We start from the raw sequence: 19,926 nt of genomic DNA, 5'->3' as shown, positions 1-19,926 counted from the left end.
ATTTTAATTTCATCACATATTCATTCTTGAGGCTATGTAGCTTTCTCAATTATTATGGAATCATCTACAGCTCTGTTCATCAAAAAGGTCATACTTTTTACAGCTTCCTCCAAATAATGTGAAATATATAGAATTGATAGAATTTTAGCATCATGTGTTGTATGTTTTCAAAACAGTGATTTCAGACTTTTGAGCAATAATATACTGTTTTTCTTAGAACAAGCCAAGAACCATTCAGGATGCTTTATTGTTAGGAGGACTATAGAAAGTCAGAAAGCAGCAGTAGTAGATTATAAAACAAATGGGTTGACTGTATAACAGTATAGTCTCACCTCCACAGTTCCTCTTCAAGGCCTAAGGGTGATGCTGTAATCCATAGTCAGAGCGAGTGCTAATGCTTTTGAGCAGCTCTGAATGTCAGATGTCAGTGGAGATGAGGCCGTAACCCATCTGCACTCACTCCCATCTGCACAAGCTTCTTGCCCTTAAACAAGCATGTATAAGCCTGATTACTTCTTTTGCTGATTGTTCGCAAAAAAAAAATGTTTCCTTAATGTTCCAACATGTGCTTTTATTATATTAGCATTACAAAACTCTGTAAATGCAAATTAGACTTCATTCAGTATTCACTGAATGTTTTTGTGCGATGCAGACATCCTGATGAGTTACAGATGTTCTTTGGGTGGCTTTCACATGACCCAACAAAAATGTGGTTTTAAAAATAAGGCCAATCTTAACCACAACACATTTGTAGCAGTATAATTGTAAATTGGCATTTTGTCCGGAGTGTGAAGCCCTAACCAAAAAAGTGCACACTTACCACTGCTGGAGTGATGTTTGGCTTGAGGCAAACTACCATGAGGGAATATTTTATCTGGGTAAATTGGTCAACAAACCTTTTTGAACTAGACTGCTTTATTTTGTTTATTTAGTTCCCCCCACCCCCCAATGCACATTCTCTATAAACAGCCTGAATCTAAATGCTTTCTGGATGTGTGTATAGTAGAGTTAGATAAGTTTTATTTGTTGAGGTAATGATAGTAATAATAATAATGGTCATGGCCATGGCTTCATCCAGACTTTATTGTTGAGTGTATGCAGTCCTGGAAGCTTCAATGCTGTTCTGTCTTTGTGCTACTGTGTCACTCAAAGCTGAAATATTTATTACACAGTGCATTAGTGGCAGCTACGCCCCATCGCTTCTGAACAACAGTCCCCGAGCTGACATCAGGCCATGTGAGCTATTCACGGAGAACATCTGCTAGATCACTGATCTGGAATCTGTACCCCGCCCTCTTAATGGTTAATGTAACTACAAAGACAGATTCTAGATCAGTGTTTCTGTTCTGCTCTGAAGTGCATTAGTAACAATAGCCTGGACCCTGAAGACCTGACTTGTCTCTAACAATGTACTTCAGCTCTTTTCCCCCAAGTCCACATGTACTCAGTCCCTTTTTCCCCTATTAGATGGTTTCTAATGTCACTGTTCTTCTCTTTTAAGTGCAGCGTTCAGACCTTGGTGAAGAGGTAGATTTAAAGACACAGAAAAGTGAGGCTGGTAAAAGTCGGAGAGTCTAATTAACAGAGCTCTGTTCCACTCAGCAACACGCAGCCGGTCAGTAATTATTCTTTTTCATGCAGTTTTCCAGCCTGCGTTTTTAAAGTATGCAATTAAAGCCACACTGAGAAGAAAAAGAGGCTTAGAGGCAGAAAAAGAGAGTCCAGTTTCTCAAGGCCAATTAAAAAGTTTTGGTTGCTTGTTCAAGAGAAAGGAAGAGTGCAGCACTGTCGCAGTGTTGAAGGACGAAACGAAAGGGCCTTACTCAGCTGCACCTGCATTTTAACACTGCAGCATGCACTGAGTCAACATATATGTCAGCCGCATTGCCCCGCTGCACACACAATGTACATGTGTGCCCACAAATAGCCTTACATATATACAGGTGCAGCACCAAAGAATGCCTACAGCACATTTATTAATGTGGGCTATGAGCCTTTTCTTTCCCCTCTCTAGACACTTGTTATATGTTCACTGCCACAGCCGCAATTTATTGCTATATCCTGAAGTTTTTTCTGCACCTCTAATGCCTTTGCCCTTCAAGTCCTGCCCACCTGCTTTACCTAGTACTGGATGGTACTGAGAAATTCAAGATTAATATATTGTCCAAATATGTCACATTATCATTAGGTCCTACTACCCATACTACTCTGTGCTGACAAGAATGTCTTATGAATCTGATGCACTGTAGGTTGTTTTGCTTAGACTCTTTTTTTTCTTCTTATACAATTAAGGAAACTTACACAACACTGTAAACAGACAGAAAGCACACTTCCGCAAAGGACAGTCACTAGTTACTTCATATTTACTCAGTTTTTAGGTATTTTAAACTTCTCTGAAGCGCTTCAGCAACTGACATGCTCAAGCAGTCAAACATGAGTGTGTTATTGCAACAACACAACCTTTAACATTCTGCAAAATAAAGTGTGTTCTGCAGTGTTCTGCAAAGGAAAGCAAAGAAGCACCGAACATTGAATAAAATGTGCTTTAATATGTGCAATTACCTCTGCCAATAAAGTGGCCTTTTGTGTTATGGATAGAGAAAACTCTTGCAATATCAGGTTCAGCTCAGCTTTTTTACTGTGCCAGATTAAACTGAATGTTATGTGGTTCCAGCCAATCTGTAAAACATAGTTTGCTGAGTTGTATTGTTAAATTCTGGATCATTTCAGTTTGCTTAGTTGTTGCACCATCACAGCTGCCGAGGAGGTACTTTCTTAGAGGCACTGCTGTAAATTTGATGTAGCACTACTGTTACATCCTCTTCAGAACCTGATCAAATGAGCTGCAGGTCAGATGCAATCTTACAGCAGTTATCTAACGTGTTGATTTTCTGTTGGCGCTCTGTGGAATTACACTCACGGCCACAGTTGCTTGTTAACACAAATAGCTAAACAGCCAATCACATGGCTGCAACTCAGTGCATTAAGACATGTAGAGGTTGGCAAGACAACTTGCTGAAGCACAGACCGAGCATCAGAATGGGGAGGAAGGGTGATTTAAGTGACTTTGAATGTGGCATGGTTGTTGGTGCCAGGCGGGCTGGTCTGAGTATTTCAGAAACTGCTGATCTACTGGGATTTTCACGCACGACCATCTCTAGGGTTCACAGAGAACGGTCCAGAAAAGAGAAAATATCCAGTGAGTGGCAGTTGTGTGGATGAAAATGCCTTGTTGATGTGAGAGGTCAGAGGAGAGTGTGCAGACTGGTTCCAGATGATAGAAAGGCAACAGTAACCCAAATAACCAACCAAAATCTCTGAGGAATGTTTCCAACACCTTGTTGAACGTATGACATAAAGAATTAAGGCAGTTCTGAAGGCAAAAGGGGGTCCAACCTTTTTACTGTACCTAATAAAGTGGCCAGTGAGTGTATATTGATATTCTGAGTTTTTCCGATCCAACCAAGTTATGTTGCTGAATTGTTGTATAAAATGCAGTCGAATAAGTTTTTGTTATCAATCAATCTTGCAACAGCTCAAAATTCCTATTGTGTTGTGTGAGACCAATACCAGTATGGACCAGTGCCAGTATACTGATACAGAGGATATACTTTCCAGCAGTAGCTTTACCTGGTTTCTCATTTCTCTCTCTTTTCATTACTTTATCTGTCTTTCCACCTCTTCCTGTCAGTATTCCTGCTCCCTGTTCTGCACTGTAGTGTTTTAAACAGGAACCCCAGGCTGTAAAGCTACTTTTATAGGTCCTGAATGTTTGATGGCATGAAGCTTTATGGCTTTGACCTGGACCAGAGGAGGAGAGCCTGCGGCAGGCAGGAGTTGTGAAGAGTGAAGGTCAGCCACACGTATGATTAGCCTTGTTATGGAGTGTGTGTATGTGTGACAGGGAAATATTGCAGCCTATTCCCACCTGTAAAACCCTGTCACCTGAGAGTGCCTTGCGTGACATGGTTGCCAGCGTGACTGAGATATTTCTCCGTCATGTAATTACGCCTCTTGACCATCTTTTTTCACCCGCTTTCAGTATTTATTGTTCAGAACAAATTGCCTGTTTGTCAACAGTAGATTCTGAGATGCTGTATTGCTCTGCTGTAATAGTTGCATACATACATACACCACTCAGCTGCTGTTTTCTAAGAATTTCTCTCTCTCTCTCTCTCTCTCTCTCTCTCTCTCTCTCTCTCTCTCTCTCTCTCTCTTTCACACATATTAGCTGGACAGACAGCAAAGCTAATGAAAGGGCCTGTTTGGCCAGTGGACATGCGAACAGGCCAACATCCTGAAAGGCGAGAGGCCAGCTGAGCATTAACTAATACAGAACAAATGTCCCTTTGGCTCTGCTGTCGCTGGCTTGCATCACCACGCTTGTCTCGTTGCTTTGGCATGCCCTTGAACTGCGGTGTGCTTCTGCACAGAATGTGTGATGTGAGACAGCCGGATACAGTGTGTGTGTGTGTGTGTGTGTGTGTGTGTGTGTGTGTGTGTGTGTGTGTGTGTGTGTGTGTGTGGATCACTTTAAGGTTTATGACACAAAATCCTGCCTGCTCTCACCCAACATAGCACGGTTCTAAGCCTGGCTCAAATAACAAGGCCACATATTCCCATTCTCTCTCTCTAACTCTCTCGCTCACTCACTCTGTCTCATCAGTCTCTCTATAACTCTCTTTCATTCTCTTCCTCTCTTTCTGTCCCTCATTCTTTTAGTCACATTCTCTTTCTCTCACTTTTCTCCCTCTTTAATTCTTTTTCTTTCTCCTTTGTCTCTTTCATTCATTTTTTTTTCTCTTACTCTCTTGTTCTCTATCCATCTAATTTTCTCATTCTCTCTCTCTCGTTCTTCTCACAAATGCACACACACAAACACACACACAACAAGGCATCTTGGGAACTCTCTCTGTGCTCCACAGTGAAGCTTGTGTCTGTGCTTGTTCATAGCGACTGCAAACATTATAAAAGCTTCACAATTGTTGTTATACCTTTACGCCCACACACCTGTCAGCAGATCACAAACCTCGCTGTGTTTGAACTTGACTCTCGAGCTAGCGACTCTTTCAGATAAGAGCTTTCCTTTGAGGAGTCAAAAGTGTGGATTATGTTTTTCAGCATCAAGTGTGCACCAGTGCTTACCAAATCCACATTTAGCTCACATGTCGCTTTGAACCACAGAGGGGTGTACATTTTTATGTTACATTACCAGACCCTTTTTCTGGCAAGCAGATCTATCTATGGATTCATTTGCGTCCTGGGATTAGGGGGGCAGTGCTGGACAGATTAAGGAATTCAGCACATCAGTCACAGAAGCAGCCTGTGCTTAGCAACCAGCCTCTCTTAATATGAGCTACATTGCACAACCTACAGAAAGTGCTCTTCAGATAATCTGGCCAGTGGAGTTCATGTGGATTACAGAGGTTTGGGAACACTCCAGGTGCCAGGGGGACACCTGCGCTCACTGGAGAAAGAGAACAATCTGTTTTCCCTAGTTGGCTGTTTAGAGTGCAAGCAGCGATGGGATTAGGATCCAGCTAATCTGAAGTGGGTTCCTGGAAAGCATGAGCGTTGACAGAGCAGAGATGGTCAGGCTTAACCACAGCGCATGATAAGTGTGTCACATGGGAAACAACAGAGGAGGAGCTGTTTGTCTGTGTGTGTTAGAGCCTGATCGAAATATTGGTTAGTTGATACAGTCAGATGATATTAAGGCTGTATGGATTTGTCTGTATTGGATTTGTCTATGAAACATATTTTTAAAGGTCTTGTTTTATATAGTAATGAACATACACTTCAGTCCTGAGAAGAGTTGGCCATTTCTTAGAACTCTAATGATTTTATGCTCTTTGTAGACTTCTAACAAAAACAGCATTCAAATCTTCCCTATTTTAGCATTTGGATGATGTTATAAAAAGTATGTGAAAAGAACTGATGAATAATAAGAAAAATAAACAACAAAGGAGTAATAGGACCCTACACCTCCAGTGCTATAATATTTATATATTATAGCACTGGATATCTCAACAAAAATCTGGACACACTACCTCTTTTTTTTTTGCCTAAAATGATGCAGTGGCTTGACACGGAAGTGCTGCTGGAGTTTTTAAACACCTACGTGTCGCTGCTGGACTAAGAGTAGTCCACAAACCAAAAATGTCCAGCCAACAGTGTCCTGTGGGCAGCGTCCTGTGATCACTGGTGAAGGACTAAAGGATGACCAACACAAACTGTGTAGCACCAGATGAGCTATCATCTCTGACTTTACATCTACAATGTGGACTCACAAGGTAGGAGTGTGTAATAGAGTGGACAGTGTTTAATAGCTCCAGCAGCACTGCTGTGTCTGATCCACTCGTACCAGCACAACACACACTAATATGTCACCCCATGTCAGTGCTGAGAATGATCCACCACACATATAGTACTGTGCAATGAGTGTAGAAACAAGGAGGTGGTCATAATGTTAGGCCTGATCTGTGTATAGTAGTAGTAGTAGTAGTAGTAGTAGTAATAATAATAATTAAAAAATAGTAATAATAATATTTATTTATATTATACTTTTCAACTTACAAAATGTAACTGTAATGTAAGTAAAAGACCTGAAAGCTAAAATACCAAAGTCTAAATGAAGTAACAGCACAACTGTATCAATAAATAGCAATTATAACAAAAGTAAAAAGTGAGCCACAACACTTTACCCTACCGACCTTGCATTCCTAATATGTCCTGTAATGCTGTTATTTTTGGACCTGCATAAGAGAAGGATCTTCCAGCACCTGAGCCGTAAGTGATAGTTACAGTTAGCGGTAAGCCTGCATCAGCTAAGTGAAGTGGTTTCTGTTGTTTATTTGTGGTTAAGAAATTGACAATAATATTTGACAATTTACTGTTAACAACTGACAATCAAGAGAGTCAGTAAAACACTGTTTAACTAAACTATGTCTGTCTGTTTAAACTTTAGCCATGTATAATTATATTGGCCAGAATTGTAGTATTTCTATTTTACTACCAAACATTGCAAGCCACAATATCCTGTGGCTTGGCAGAGTTCTCAGCCGGTGGCTGTAAACTGTTAGCAACAAAACTGTAACCATTCAAACAAGCAAAACTACAGTTTGGTCTGATGCCATAACTAGAAGACACCTGTGGAATCGAGCAGAGCAAACTGCTGGTATTTTGTGTATGTGGAGGTGGGTGTGTAATCTTTAGTCAGTTTTCAGTTAAAGCTGCGGGACTGAAGATTCCTGCTTTAGAAACTGATTGAACATGGTTTATATTTAGAAGAGGTGAGGAGTGGCATGTGAATTGTAGTACTTATTAGAATATCCAGCTGAACTGGCATCATTTGTCAAAACCTGCACAATAAACCGTGTGCTGCTTTTTTCACAAATATCAGCTGAGCTGACAGAAGAAGCTTCATTTGCAGGCACGGCTCAGACACTGCCAGACATTGCTGGAACACAGAGCTAGCCGCCGACAGCAGCTGTGAGAAATGTACACATAAATAGACTAGTAAAATGCAATAACATTCAGATAGGCTAACTAATGGCCGCAGTTAATTACACCTTCAGGTTGGAGCCTTTACAAGGAATCACTGCACAGATTCAACCTCTCTAATGTGTTTGTGCATCCATTTGTGTATAGTGACAGTCTTCATTTTCCAAAGGAGGGGAGTGCTGTGATTAGCCTGTAATTAAACAAAAGGCAGCTGTAATCAGTGTTTCATTTAGTAATTTTGTTTTGCATTGCAAAATCTCACTGACTGGAATTAGACATTTGCAATATAACACAAAATTGAACCGTTGCTTAATTGCAATGTTTCTCACTGCAGTATAGAGTGCACTTAAATATGGTGCTTGTTAAATCCAGCAAAGTATAAACTCAGTAAGGATTATATTTTTTAAAGTTCAAACACTGTCGATGGGGTATCCTCAAGGGTCTATCTTCAGTAGTTCCGGATCGTAGTTGTACCACATTCTTTTGCAGTTATTTTATTTTATTATCCATATTCCTGTCTTGATCCTAGACTTTTGATTTTATTTTTTCTATTATTTTTAAAGTACGCAACTGGACTGTAAGGACTGTTGTTGTTTGTTGCATGTATATATTTATATGGTATCCAGGGGGGCAAAGATCTACCTGTACAGTGAGCTTTTTCAGCTAATGTACTATGTACATTTGTTTGGAGGGAAAAAGATACTAAACACTGCATTATAAACCACATGATTTAGTGTCTTCAGATATTATTTGTGGAGATGCACCCAAATGTAAACTTTAACACAGTAGCCCAGCGTCACCTAAACTTTCAGTTCTTCCAGAGTACAATAAATACATGATCAAATAACATGTTTTGAAACATTCCTCTGATACTGGCGTGATTCCAGTGTCATTGTGTAGCCTTAATTATTAGGGCATGTTGCTAGGCTGAAGGTGTGAGAATGACCATTCAGCTTCATACTTCTCACAGTTTAACAGTTCTTGGCATTTGCTTATACCTCTGTCCATCTCCTTTTTATTCCAGATCTGGTCACAGTACTGAGTTCCAGTGTGTTGGATTTGGTCAGTGAGCATCGCTCCTTAGAGCTGTGGGATGCCTGTTTGACTCATCAACGCGAATGACAAGAGTTCATCCACGAGTGGGGCCTGCCTCAGTCTCACATGATTGGCTGCTGGATGGAATTAAGGTGAATGGAACACATGCCCAAGGAGCAGGACCTTAACCTATCAGAGGGAGAAGAGAAACGGTGAGTGTCGCGCCAGCAAGATTTCAGTCATGCTGAATGCGCAGCAGTGCACACCATGCCATGTCTCTCCATCAGATATTTTATGTATGTTTATTAATGACTTAAATTCACACCAGGCGTAACACGCAAGTACAGCAAATGCAGAACACAAGAGACTATCCATCCGTCTCAGTTCCTTTATGTCTCAGTTCCTTTATGTCTCAGTTCTTTTATGTAAGCGCTTCAGGCAGCTCTTCTTTTCTAATTAAACAGTTTCACAGTGGGTTTGAAATGTGTCAGCAACAGTAGATGTGTTTATGTAAAATAACAATCACATTTTTTTTTTTTTTTGCCTCTGTCGATGTCTTGTATAAGGCCTAGTTATTGTCAGGTACACCTAAGGCATTGCAATAACTATTCTGTGACTGCTAGACCAACAAGATTTCACATTTTAGCTCTTTAAAATTGGCATCGCTGATAATGCATGTCTGGAGAGTAGTGGTGTTGGTGATAGAGTATTAATTAAAAGACTTGTATTCAAAATCCTGTTTGCTTGTAGTGCCAAAAATCATTTCAGTGCAGTCATTTTTCAAAATGTCATATCAGTCACATTTGAGAATATAGTTTCCTAGGAACCTTCCATAATGTTTTAGTTACCAGATGTTTCAGAGTGTCATTGCTTTAGTACTGAAGGCTGAATTACAGTACTTTAACCTGCGTGGATGAGAACATGCCACAGGAGTTGTGCATCGATGTTTGCGTAGGTGTCTGCCACACGCACTGAATGTAAATATGTGCAAAAGTGAGCAGTGTCCAAGGCTAAATGTACAGAAAATGCAGATGAAAATTGCAAGCATTTCCTCTCCCTCTCTCGCCAATAATGCATATTCACTTCACTGTTTTTTGGAATATTTTGAAGATGGCTCATGTGCACTAAATGGACAGAATTATTGTGACACCTGAACATTACAGGAGCTTTTATGACATCCTATTTTAATCAGTGGGCATTAATATTCAGTTACAGCTGTAACAGCTTCCACTCGTCTGGGAAGACATCGGCAAGATTTCGAGTGTGTCTGTGGGAATTTTTGCCCATTCATCCAGAAGAGCATTTGTTACTGATGTTGGATGAGAAGGCCTGGCTCATAATCTCCGTTCTAGTTAATCCCAAAGATGTTCAGTGGGGATGAGGTCAGGGCCCTGTGTGGGCCAGTCAAGTTCTTCCATACCAAACTCACACAGCCATGCCTTTATGAACCTTACTGTGTGCTCTGGGGCTCAGTCATGCTGGAACAGAAAAGGGCCATCCCCAAACTGTTCCCACAAAGTTGGAAATATACAGTTGTCCAAAATGTCCTGGTATGCTGAAGCCTTAGGATTTCCCTTCACTGGACCTAAGGGACCTATAGACCAACCACTAAATAAATTACCACAAACAAGCCAATATCCCTCCTCCATCAAGCTTTTACAGTTGGCACAGTCAGGCAGGTAGTGTTCTTTATGCATTTGTACAGTTCTTTTGCTGATGTTGAGTACAGAAGCACTTCATAACTCTTTAGTGAGTGAAGCACAGTGTGCTTCAGCACTCTGTGGCCCATTCTGTGGGTTTGCATGGTGTACCACTTTGTATCTAAGGTGGTGTGGCACCTAGACACTTCCATTTAACAGTAATAGCACTTACAGTTGATTGTAGCAGAAATGTCAGAAATGTCACAAACTGACTTGTGGCAGCAGTGGCATCGTATGATGGTGCCATGTTCAAAGTCACTAAGCTCATCAGTATGACCCATTTTACTGCCAGCGTTTGTCTATCGAGACCGCAATGCTGTGTGCTTAATTTCATTTACACGTCAGCAATGAGTGTGGCTGAAACCCTTTTTTAAAATAATTGAGGGTTGTCCCAATACGTTTGTCCATATAGTGTAAATGTTCATATCATAACTAGGGCTGCAACAAACAACTAATTTGATAGTCGAATAATTGATTGATTAATGAAATGAACAATCGATTATTCGGATTATGAATCACTATATTACCAAATAACTTCTATGTAGCTATTAGGTTTTAAATTTAGCTTAAGGATGTTTTATTTAAAGCTGCAGAGAAGATGCGCTTTGATGGAGCTGATGGGAAAGTGGCATATGTTTTGTGGCAAACCTGTTCTCTAAATAGTTAAACTTGAATGATTTTGTGTAAACGCTTAATTTCAACGGTAACCCTTTGTCCAGCTTCTCTGTGTTCACAGAGAACTACCTCCTAAAACTATAAGCGAGTGGAGCCAAATGTTTGCGGAGAACAGTAAACCCTTTGGATCGCCTGTGTTTGCTGACTCTGACCGCACCGGCGGCGATGATGCAGTGTTTAAAGGTGTAGTTAAGCGTTATCTGGAAAGTAAACAGCGTTGCTGTGAATAATAGTTACTTGCTTCTCCAGCTCCATTAATGATAATAGAGAACAGGCATGTCGAAACAGAAAACGTTACACAAAACGCTTTGAGGATTTGGCTCTTGAGGCTGCGAGAAAGAAACTTAATGACATCACCAACTAATCGACTACTAAATTAGTTGCCAACTGATTTGGTCATCGATTTTAGTCGACTTAGTCTAATAATTGTTGCACCCCTAATTTCAACTCCTCTGCCTGTTGATCCTCAAACTGCTCCAATTGATTTTGCAATGCAGATCTATATAAATTCTTCTTCACAGAAATATACATGAACCTTACTACAACATGAACCTTAATGCAACAAACAAATTAACATTCATCTGTGGAAAATGTTCTTTAGCTTTAAAGCTTACAGCTGATTGCTGTGTTGATGTGGGGGCAGTAGCTCTAACCTTCATTAGCATAAGTGAAATGCAAGCGACCAACCTTCCAATCCACACTGCTTCTGTCTGTTTTTTTACATAGTCTCACAACTTACATAATCAGAAGTATCAGCTCTTGTTTATTCTTTTCTAATTGAACACTACAGTAAGTCTAAAGGAATGCAGCAGAATGCGGCATTGCGTTTCTGTCAGTGGAAGGACGGTATTTAGCAGATGGTATGAATTGAAGTATTGATTAAAATCTAAACAAATCTGTTCCATCGGGCGGACATAAAATACTGAAATGCTTGAATAGTCCTTTAGTGAGTCTGTTTACACTTGGCCGTTTTGGCTGGTATCTGAGTTGTAACCTAAGAACCTAAAATATTAACCTCAAGCATTTAAACTTGGTAATCAGATGCGTTTCTGATTAGTCACATTGAAATCTGATTGCTGTATGGTATATAATATGCCATTCAGCTCATGAACAACTGACTGGTTTTTCCTCCTTTTCCATTCATAAGATGGCTCACGCCTCAAAAATCACAATTTTATTTGTAGTTTTTCATTTTGTTACATATGATTTACACTAATATTTACAAGAAGACAGCTTTTCGGAATTATTAGCCTCCTGTATTAGTTATTATGGAAATGAATTAAATACATTAAAATGTAATGTAGTGAGAGAGTGAATAACGGCAAGGCAAAGTACAGATTAACCAAACTGACACTACTGGCTTGGGCTGCTATTGGATGCTACAGAAATACAATCAGAGAGGAAAATCACGATGAGCTGATCAGGAGCAGCAATGCCTCTGCTTAGTGGTGACGGTCCAGTGAGCTTTTTCCTTTTATGCTGAACAGAAGAGAGAGGCACCTTCACGGTCCTGGGTTGAATTTAGGTAGTTGAGTGTGGCTTGGAGAAAGAGATGCATTTACACTTTTATAATATCCGGGTGAAATATGTCTAAGACCACCTGCTGCAGTGGTCTGAGGGATCAGATTTAAATATGTCTTAAATGTAGCTTGGGTGCCTGCATTTTTATATGGATAATCTCTATCCAGATGTAATCCTGATGCTCAAGATGCATGAAATGATGGGGTATAAATGGAATCTTTGGGCCCCTTTTCACAGCTGGCACCTTTTTTTAAGCTCCGTATGTTGACAAATGCAATTAGCAATGCATGTAATCTAAACCGTTGTAACAGTCCTTACATTTCTGCAAACATGGACTTGCAGGAGTGCTCATGACGTCTAACAAGAAACATAGTGAGAGACTGACAGTAAATATGAACAGAACTCTGCCTGTAGTCACAAAATTCAATCATATGATCACTGGAGACCCATTAAAGACACATGGAAATGGTATGAATGGCTATGTCCACCTAAGATCAGATCACTCTGACAGATGTTAATACTAAGTATCTGCATACCAGTTAATGTTGGTAGTTAAGTATCGGTAAAGGTTATTGATTGGATAACTGGTTAACTGTGGGGAGAGAAAGAAATCAGCTGAAGTCAATGTAGAGCTGTAAAAAGGTTTCAAGTTTTCGGTGGTATCACATACATTTAAAAGCAATTAATTATTCGCGTAGAGTTGAGGAATAACATCGCTAACCAATACAACCCTGGATGGTGAGTTCTCATCTTCTTACAGGTGGTCTTTTCTCTTCAGTATGCGAAGGGGCAACATATTAGTTTTTGTTAGTTTCACTTTTCCTGGACATACACAACATCAGCGAGAATAGCTTTTTTGCATGTTAACGGTAAAGCCAGCACAGTCTCTGCCTTGCAGGGCACATCCTTGGCATGTGTCTATGGCAAAGCTTTCATGTTAAGGTCTTTGTGTTTCAGAATGGCAAAGTTTATAAGAATATTGGGGGGTGCACATGGCACAGCTTTTCATGCCACAACCGTACAGCCTCTTCTGAAACACAGAGCAAGTGGCAGACGCCACAATATGCAAAGTTCCTTGCAAATACCAATCAACTCACCACAGTTTACGAACTTTTTAAAACATGGGGTTTTACTGAATTGTTGGCCTGTATATTCGCCTGTGATGAAACCTAAAGACTGCTCAGATAGTGATTTTAAGTTTTAAATATTGACACTTTGAATGGTTTTCTGCTTGTGTTCTTTTCTCTCGTTAGTATGATGTGTGAACAGGGCCTTTGACTGGTGATTACTGATGTGACCTGATGAAGTTGCCTTAAAAACAACTTAAACCTCACCGTGTACTCACACACACACACATACCTGCTCACAAACACCCATGCACATGCACACAGGCTTTCCACAGGGCCTGGAGCCTGCAGAGAAGCTAAACTTATGAGAAATGTGGTTATAGTCCAACACTCATACACTCAGCAGCACAAACTCACAAACACTCCCCAGCTTTTGGTCTCGGCGAGGTGGCGCAGACTGCCCCCTCACGTTCCAAAAAGAGTTCACACTGGAGCCAACAGCAGAGTCTGTGCCAGTCAGCCTTACACACCTCATATCTCTTTTTTACATTACATCATTTGAAAAATACTAGCTGTCATTTCAATGTGTCAAAATGACTAATAAATTGATATAAGTGGTCTGGAGTGACTTAAAACAAAATCTTGTAACATTAATTAACATTCAAGGTTACACATATTTTTTCTCTCCTATAAAGTTACTTTTTTGGAGATTTTGTTCCATCATCAGCAGTATGTTTGTGGTATATGATGTATCTTTGGGCGATGTCTTTATTTAGATGAACTGTTGTTGCTCTTCCTCGTAACTGACAGACGCAGCCTCCTTTTCCTCTCTTGGTGTTCGCATTCCACTTTTATATTCTCTCTCATCTACCCGCATTTCAGCTCTCGTCTTCAACTTTTCATCTCTTTTTCACTCTATATTCTATCAGTAATCATCTTAGCCTCATCTCACCTCTTTTTCCCTCATCTTCTCTTCGACTCTTCAACCATCCCTGTGCGGCTATTCTTTTCTCTGTTTTGCCACAAATCCACTTTGCTTCTCCCTCACATCTTAAACTTGTCCTCTTCTCAGACTGGGGGCTGAAATCTGATGCTGTGTGGGAGTATATGTGTGTGTCAGAGAGGGAGAGTTGTGGGGTTGTGAGAAGATGGATACACCGACCCAAGGAGAAAGTTTTAGGATGTGCCGAAGTCATCACTTTTGCTCTTCTAAATAAGCTACATAAAATACTGAGCAAACACAGGCTGTCCCATAACACTGTATTTCTAATGAGTGTCATTTTGCAGGAATAAAATATTCCTAGTCAGAATGAATATGTGAATATGTTCTAATTGAATTTGAGAAGTTATAACTTATTTAAGCACATAGCACATTAGGTGTACCATTATGGCTGCATTACATATTAAATGTTAGTTATTATCACTGTATTGGAATACAGGAATCACAATAAGGCTACAATATGCAAATTAGCCTGCTATCCAATCACAGTGTTTGCACGGCGTGCTTTGAATCAAGTTATAATAAAACCTTCAGAATGCCTTGTATATGAACAAATCTCAGGCGGACAGTTTATTTCATAAAATTGCTGTATACATTAGATTATGACTTTGTTGTTGTAGATTATGACTATTTGTTGTTCCCCCAAAGAAAGGTGAAATATTGAATGAAGCACCTCTGGTTGTCCAGCTTATAGTATTTTAATCTTCACTGTATTAATTATTATTGGATAAAGTAAAAGCATTTATTAACATGATTTTGAATCCAATGTTTAACCATGTGACGTTATTTATTAAATAAAACTATTGTACAAAACTATAGATAGAACTAAGAATCTCCGGGCTGCTTCAGTGCTCTCTCTTTGTGTGTGTGTGTGTGTGTGTGTTGGGCTCAGTATTGTATTGGTTCTTTTTTATAGCAGCATTGACCTTTGCAGTACTGATATCGCAGAAGGCGGCAATGTGCAAATGAGCTCTCGATCAAACCACAGCATCTTTTCATTCTTCATGCTTTGAAAATCTTGGCCAGTCTCAGTTCCAGATGACTGTTCTCTGAGTTTGATTTGTTAATTTTTGATTTGCTAATTTTTATCACAATATTGGCCTTTGCAGAGGCCCTGCAGTATGCAGATGAGCTCTTTTACCATACAGCAACATCACAGTATGTAGCAATATAATCCCAATAGATATGGTGGTTTGTCAGTTCAGCCCTAGTCTGGTGTTCAAGGCAGTCACATGATCCAATTTGTTTATCCAATTTATGAACAAATTAAACCATTTCAGTCAAACCATGTCACATCAAGTGTTTAACAATATACCAAGCTTATCGCAGTGCAACATAGCAATATAGTCACTACATACTATTGTATCAGTGTATAGTGGTAGTGATTTGATTCACCACTGGAATGTGCCTCCGGATCGGTTGCAGGTGCTGGCAGGAGCAGATTAAGGGTGTAAATCAAAAGCAGGGCCCGGCAGCGCGGCTTGGTTACGCTCACACACCACACACCTGTCAGAGGATTAGCCATCCAAGCGACTACCGTGGGAGGGGCGTGACCGAGCTCTGTCACAGGCTATAGGGTTCCGGGGAAAATTAAAGAGCAGAAGCCGAAAGTACCACTCTCTCTTTACTCTGGGTAAGGTGCCATCTCTCCCCTTACAGTCTACCCTCTGTCATCCGTTTCATACACAACTCCAACTGATCCCACCGATGGCCCTCCCTGGACACCATGTTCTATTTAAACACACCAGTACAGCCGCGGTGACTGTCATAACTATATCCCCTTCAGCACGACCCGACTGCCTCTCTCATGTCAACGTGTTTACATGAACTTTCAGCCTTATGAAATTCAACAGTTGTGAGACTTGCAGTTTACAGAAGACTATTGTATTTGGTTGCATATTTCTATAACAGTGGCTTTAGGTCTTCTGTGCAATTATTTTTGTATTTAATACAAGGAGATACTATCAGGGCCGCAACAGCAAATTTAATTATCCTGAATTTGGCTTCTCTAATTGGTTTAGAATGCTGATAAAGGTGCTGCGACTGACAAACACAATGTTGACTCACCCAGAGGCCCCTAATTTGGTTTTTAGTAGACATTTGCTGGCATTCTAAACATCGTCAGTCCCAAAATCCCTCCAGTCACCTATTTTGGCATTAACTATGTTAAAAAATTTAGTTCAGCTGACTGCAGGTCACATTAGAAACATAGTGTGCTCTTAGAGTTGAGAGGAACCACTGCAGACAGCCAGTCCAGTCAGACAGCCAGACTTGCTTTGTTTATTTATAAATACAATATACAACTCTCCGAGTCAAGTCACCGCCGTGGTCAGCAGAATTCCTACCCTATAGTTATGTTCTGTGCTTCTGTCTGACCAAGCCGATTTCTTGAGTCCATTTTGATGGTGTCACCACTTACTTTGCAGCAGTTTATTCCTGAAGATCTTGGTGCTGTAGCAGCTTCACTGCTGGGCTCTTCATAAAAGAAGATTTCAGATGCCTGCTTATTTTTCCAGGTATCCTCAGGACATTTAGGAACATTGGCTGAGATAGTAGGGTATTTTTCGTTTCTCTATGATAGTGCTTGAATAAGATTTGAAGAAGTTTTTATCTCTAAATGACGCTTACCAAAATGATAGGATGAAAAAATGTTCTACATGAATGGATTTTGTGCTTATATGGTTTTAATTGTTCTGCTGTTAGACTGATGCAGTTTAACATTAGATGGAGAGGATGACTGAAGCATTTTCTTAACTGTTATGTAAAACATGCAGTAGCTCACTCAGGAATAAATGCAAGCAGAGCAGACTGAGGTTTGTCACTATGAATAGTGGTTAACCAGAGTATATCCCAAAAAGGCACTTTTCCCTCAAGCGTTTTAGAATGGAGAATATAATGTTGGATGTTATAGTGCTTGGAGCTTGGAATAGGTTCCAAGAATACATAGTGACTTGGCATGTTACAGCTACTTTATGACATTTGCATTGAATATCACTCTGCAGAAGTTTCATAATAACTCTAGGAGAACGTATATAACTGGCCAGGATGACACAGCATTTTCCTTACACATATTTGTCTTTGTAGAAGCATTATGTTTCAGCGCAACAGCAGAAGTCATCATGCTAGAAAAGAAATATATAAAAGTGCAATGTTTAATATGATAATGAAACAGGAGGCAAATGACCATTTCAGCTACATTTAAGAAAAGCACACAGCTGAGAGCAGTGCTACAATGCTATATTACAGCAATGTACAATTACATCCATAATTTATAAAACTGAAAGTGTAGCAAAAATCATAAAGTATATAAAGTGCAGCTCTAATTTAATCTCAGAACCTTCTGTAATGTATCACATATTCATTGGCACAGTTTGGACTTCAGTGTTACTATCTGGCTATTTTTAGGTAGGAAAGCTGTTATGAAGGTAATCAAGGACTGTAGGTATAGTATTGTTTTTTTTTTTAATAGACTTGCATGAAAATATCAGAATCATGTCTGTATTGGTAGATAATTGCTTGAAAAAAATGACACTGGAAAGAGCAGAATGATTTGACTGATATTTCAAACCCATATTTGTTGATGTATTATTCATTCTACTCAAGAAGAGCAGAGGGTTTAAATGATGCTGTGCAACTATGATAAAATATCTGAATTTGATTCATTTTACTACATTAGTAACACTAATGTAATAATAAATGTTGTATTTCTCTGTAATGCTTAGTCCTGAACTTAATAATTGTTGAATGTACATCGGTACATTCAACATAGATTTACGGACAATATTTGTGATTCAATGTAGAATACTTTCACATGAAAACCTAGCAAAACACATGGTTTATCCACATATGTGTTTTGTGAAATGTGGCTCACTGTAAGGATGAAGAAATGTCCTTCCTTTAGATCAAAGTAAAAAGTGAAATTGAACAGATAACAGTGCAGTGACCTAATTTATGGCTCACTGCAGAGCTTAGAAATACTGCTCCTTTTTTCCTTTATGAATTTCCTACAGCTAAAAAGTGAAACAGCTGAGATAAACCTTCTCTCAGTGATGAGTGATCAGGTGGTGATGTTTCAGGCATTTTGTTTCATCACCCAGGCTTGTGTCATAGGTCTTGCTGCATGCAAAGTAGCAAAGAACAGCATAGCTCATGCATGGCGTAATACTAATGTCCTGTTAACAAACCTGTGGATTTCTAATCTAATGATAATCTGTGGTAATAACTGCCTTTTTCTGAGGATTAAGGAGGAAATAAGAAAAGTGAGAGTATGGAGAAATTAGATAATCCCTCAAATGCTAAAGTGAATGTTTTAAAAAATGTCAGGAAAGATTTTGACCCCAAATTGCAGAAACATGTTTGTCTAGCAGTAGATGAGTGGCCTCTACTGGTGGCAGCCAGCTGGAGTTTATTAGTGTTAAAATGCCTCTGTCCAATTACTACCTTATCTAAAATCACATGTTCTAAAACCCCTCTCTCTCTCTCTCTCTCTCTCTCTCTCTCTCTCTCTCTCTCCATCTCTGCTGTTCCATCTCTTTCTGTCAGAAGCAAAAGAGCACGTGGTTGTAGGAGTGTGCCGGTACACATTTAGACTGAGGCTAAAATAAGCTTCTCCTCATAAAACCTCCAGTGAGAGAGAGAGAGAGGGAGGGAGAGAGCGAGCGAGAGAGCGAGCAGCACAAACAGCAAACACTGAACGAGGGATTTAGGAGGAGGAAAAGCAGGAAACTCCAGCTACAGAACAGTTCTATCGCTCTGTTCACCATGAACACAGCACACACACTGACTGCCTTCAGCATTGCTGTCACTCAAATCAGTACTTCCCCAGCAAGCTGAAGAGCGCACGATGCATGCATTCTGTTTTTCTTTGCTGTTTGTTTTATTTATAGCATACAGCGTGTTTTATGTTATTTTCCCTGGTACTGAAGTTATTTGCAGTGAAGATTTGCATTAGCTTGGCAGCATAAATTATTCATGACTTTAAACTTCAGTTGAAATGAGACATGTACTGACACGACATACTGAATCAGTATTGACATCGATACTGACCATTTTAAATGGATAGATATTGGTGGCCAAATCCACATTCAGTTCTGTTTCTTAGTCATGAGTCTAATACAATTTTAACAGTATCATTTAAACATTTGTATGAGAGTCTCTACTTTGGGACATCTGACTTTGTAATAAATATTTATGTATACAATAATGTATATCGATATGATCAAATATTGAGGAGATTTATGTGAGAATTAGAGAGAATTAAAGTGACAATACTATGCAAAATATTCTTTTGTTTTACATACCACATGATTTTTTTAAAACCAATTCCTTTGCACAATCATTATAATCTGTGGTTCATTAAAAGATATGCAGTAGAAAAGTCTGCACTTAATTATAGGTCATACAAACAGAACATCACCAGCTTATT

The 19,926-nt window shown here is 39.6% G+C and overlaps 1 protein-coding gene across 2 annotated transcripts in view; it reads left to right on the top strand.

Moving 5' to 3' along the window:
• Positions 1–19,926, top strand: part of thrab (thyroid hormone receptor alpha b) — a 151,081-nt gene that overhangs the window by 99,506 nt on the left and 31,649 nt on the right. For both annotated transcript variants that reach the window (XM_017702462.2, XM_017702470.2), the window contains one exon: positions 8,528–8,750. In XM_017702462.2, the coding sequence (XP_017557951.1) occupies positions 8,695–8,750 (56 nt within the window). In that variant the 5' untranslated portion in view covers positions 8,528–8,694. The remainder of the gene's footprint in view (positions 1–8,527; positions 8,751–19,926) is intronic.

This window comes from Pygocentrus nattereri, chromosome 13 (assembly GCF_015220715.1).
Source record: "Pygocentrus nattereri isolate fPygNat1 chromosome 13, fPygNat1.pri, whole genome shotgun sequence".
Classification (NCBI taxonomy): Eukaryota; Metazoa; Chordata; class Actinopteri; order Characiformes; family Serrasalmidae; genus Pygocentrus; species Pygocentrus nattereri.
Note: the sequence above shows the minus strand (reverse complement) of the source record. Positions and strands in the feature narration are given on the sequence as shown.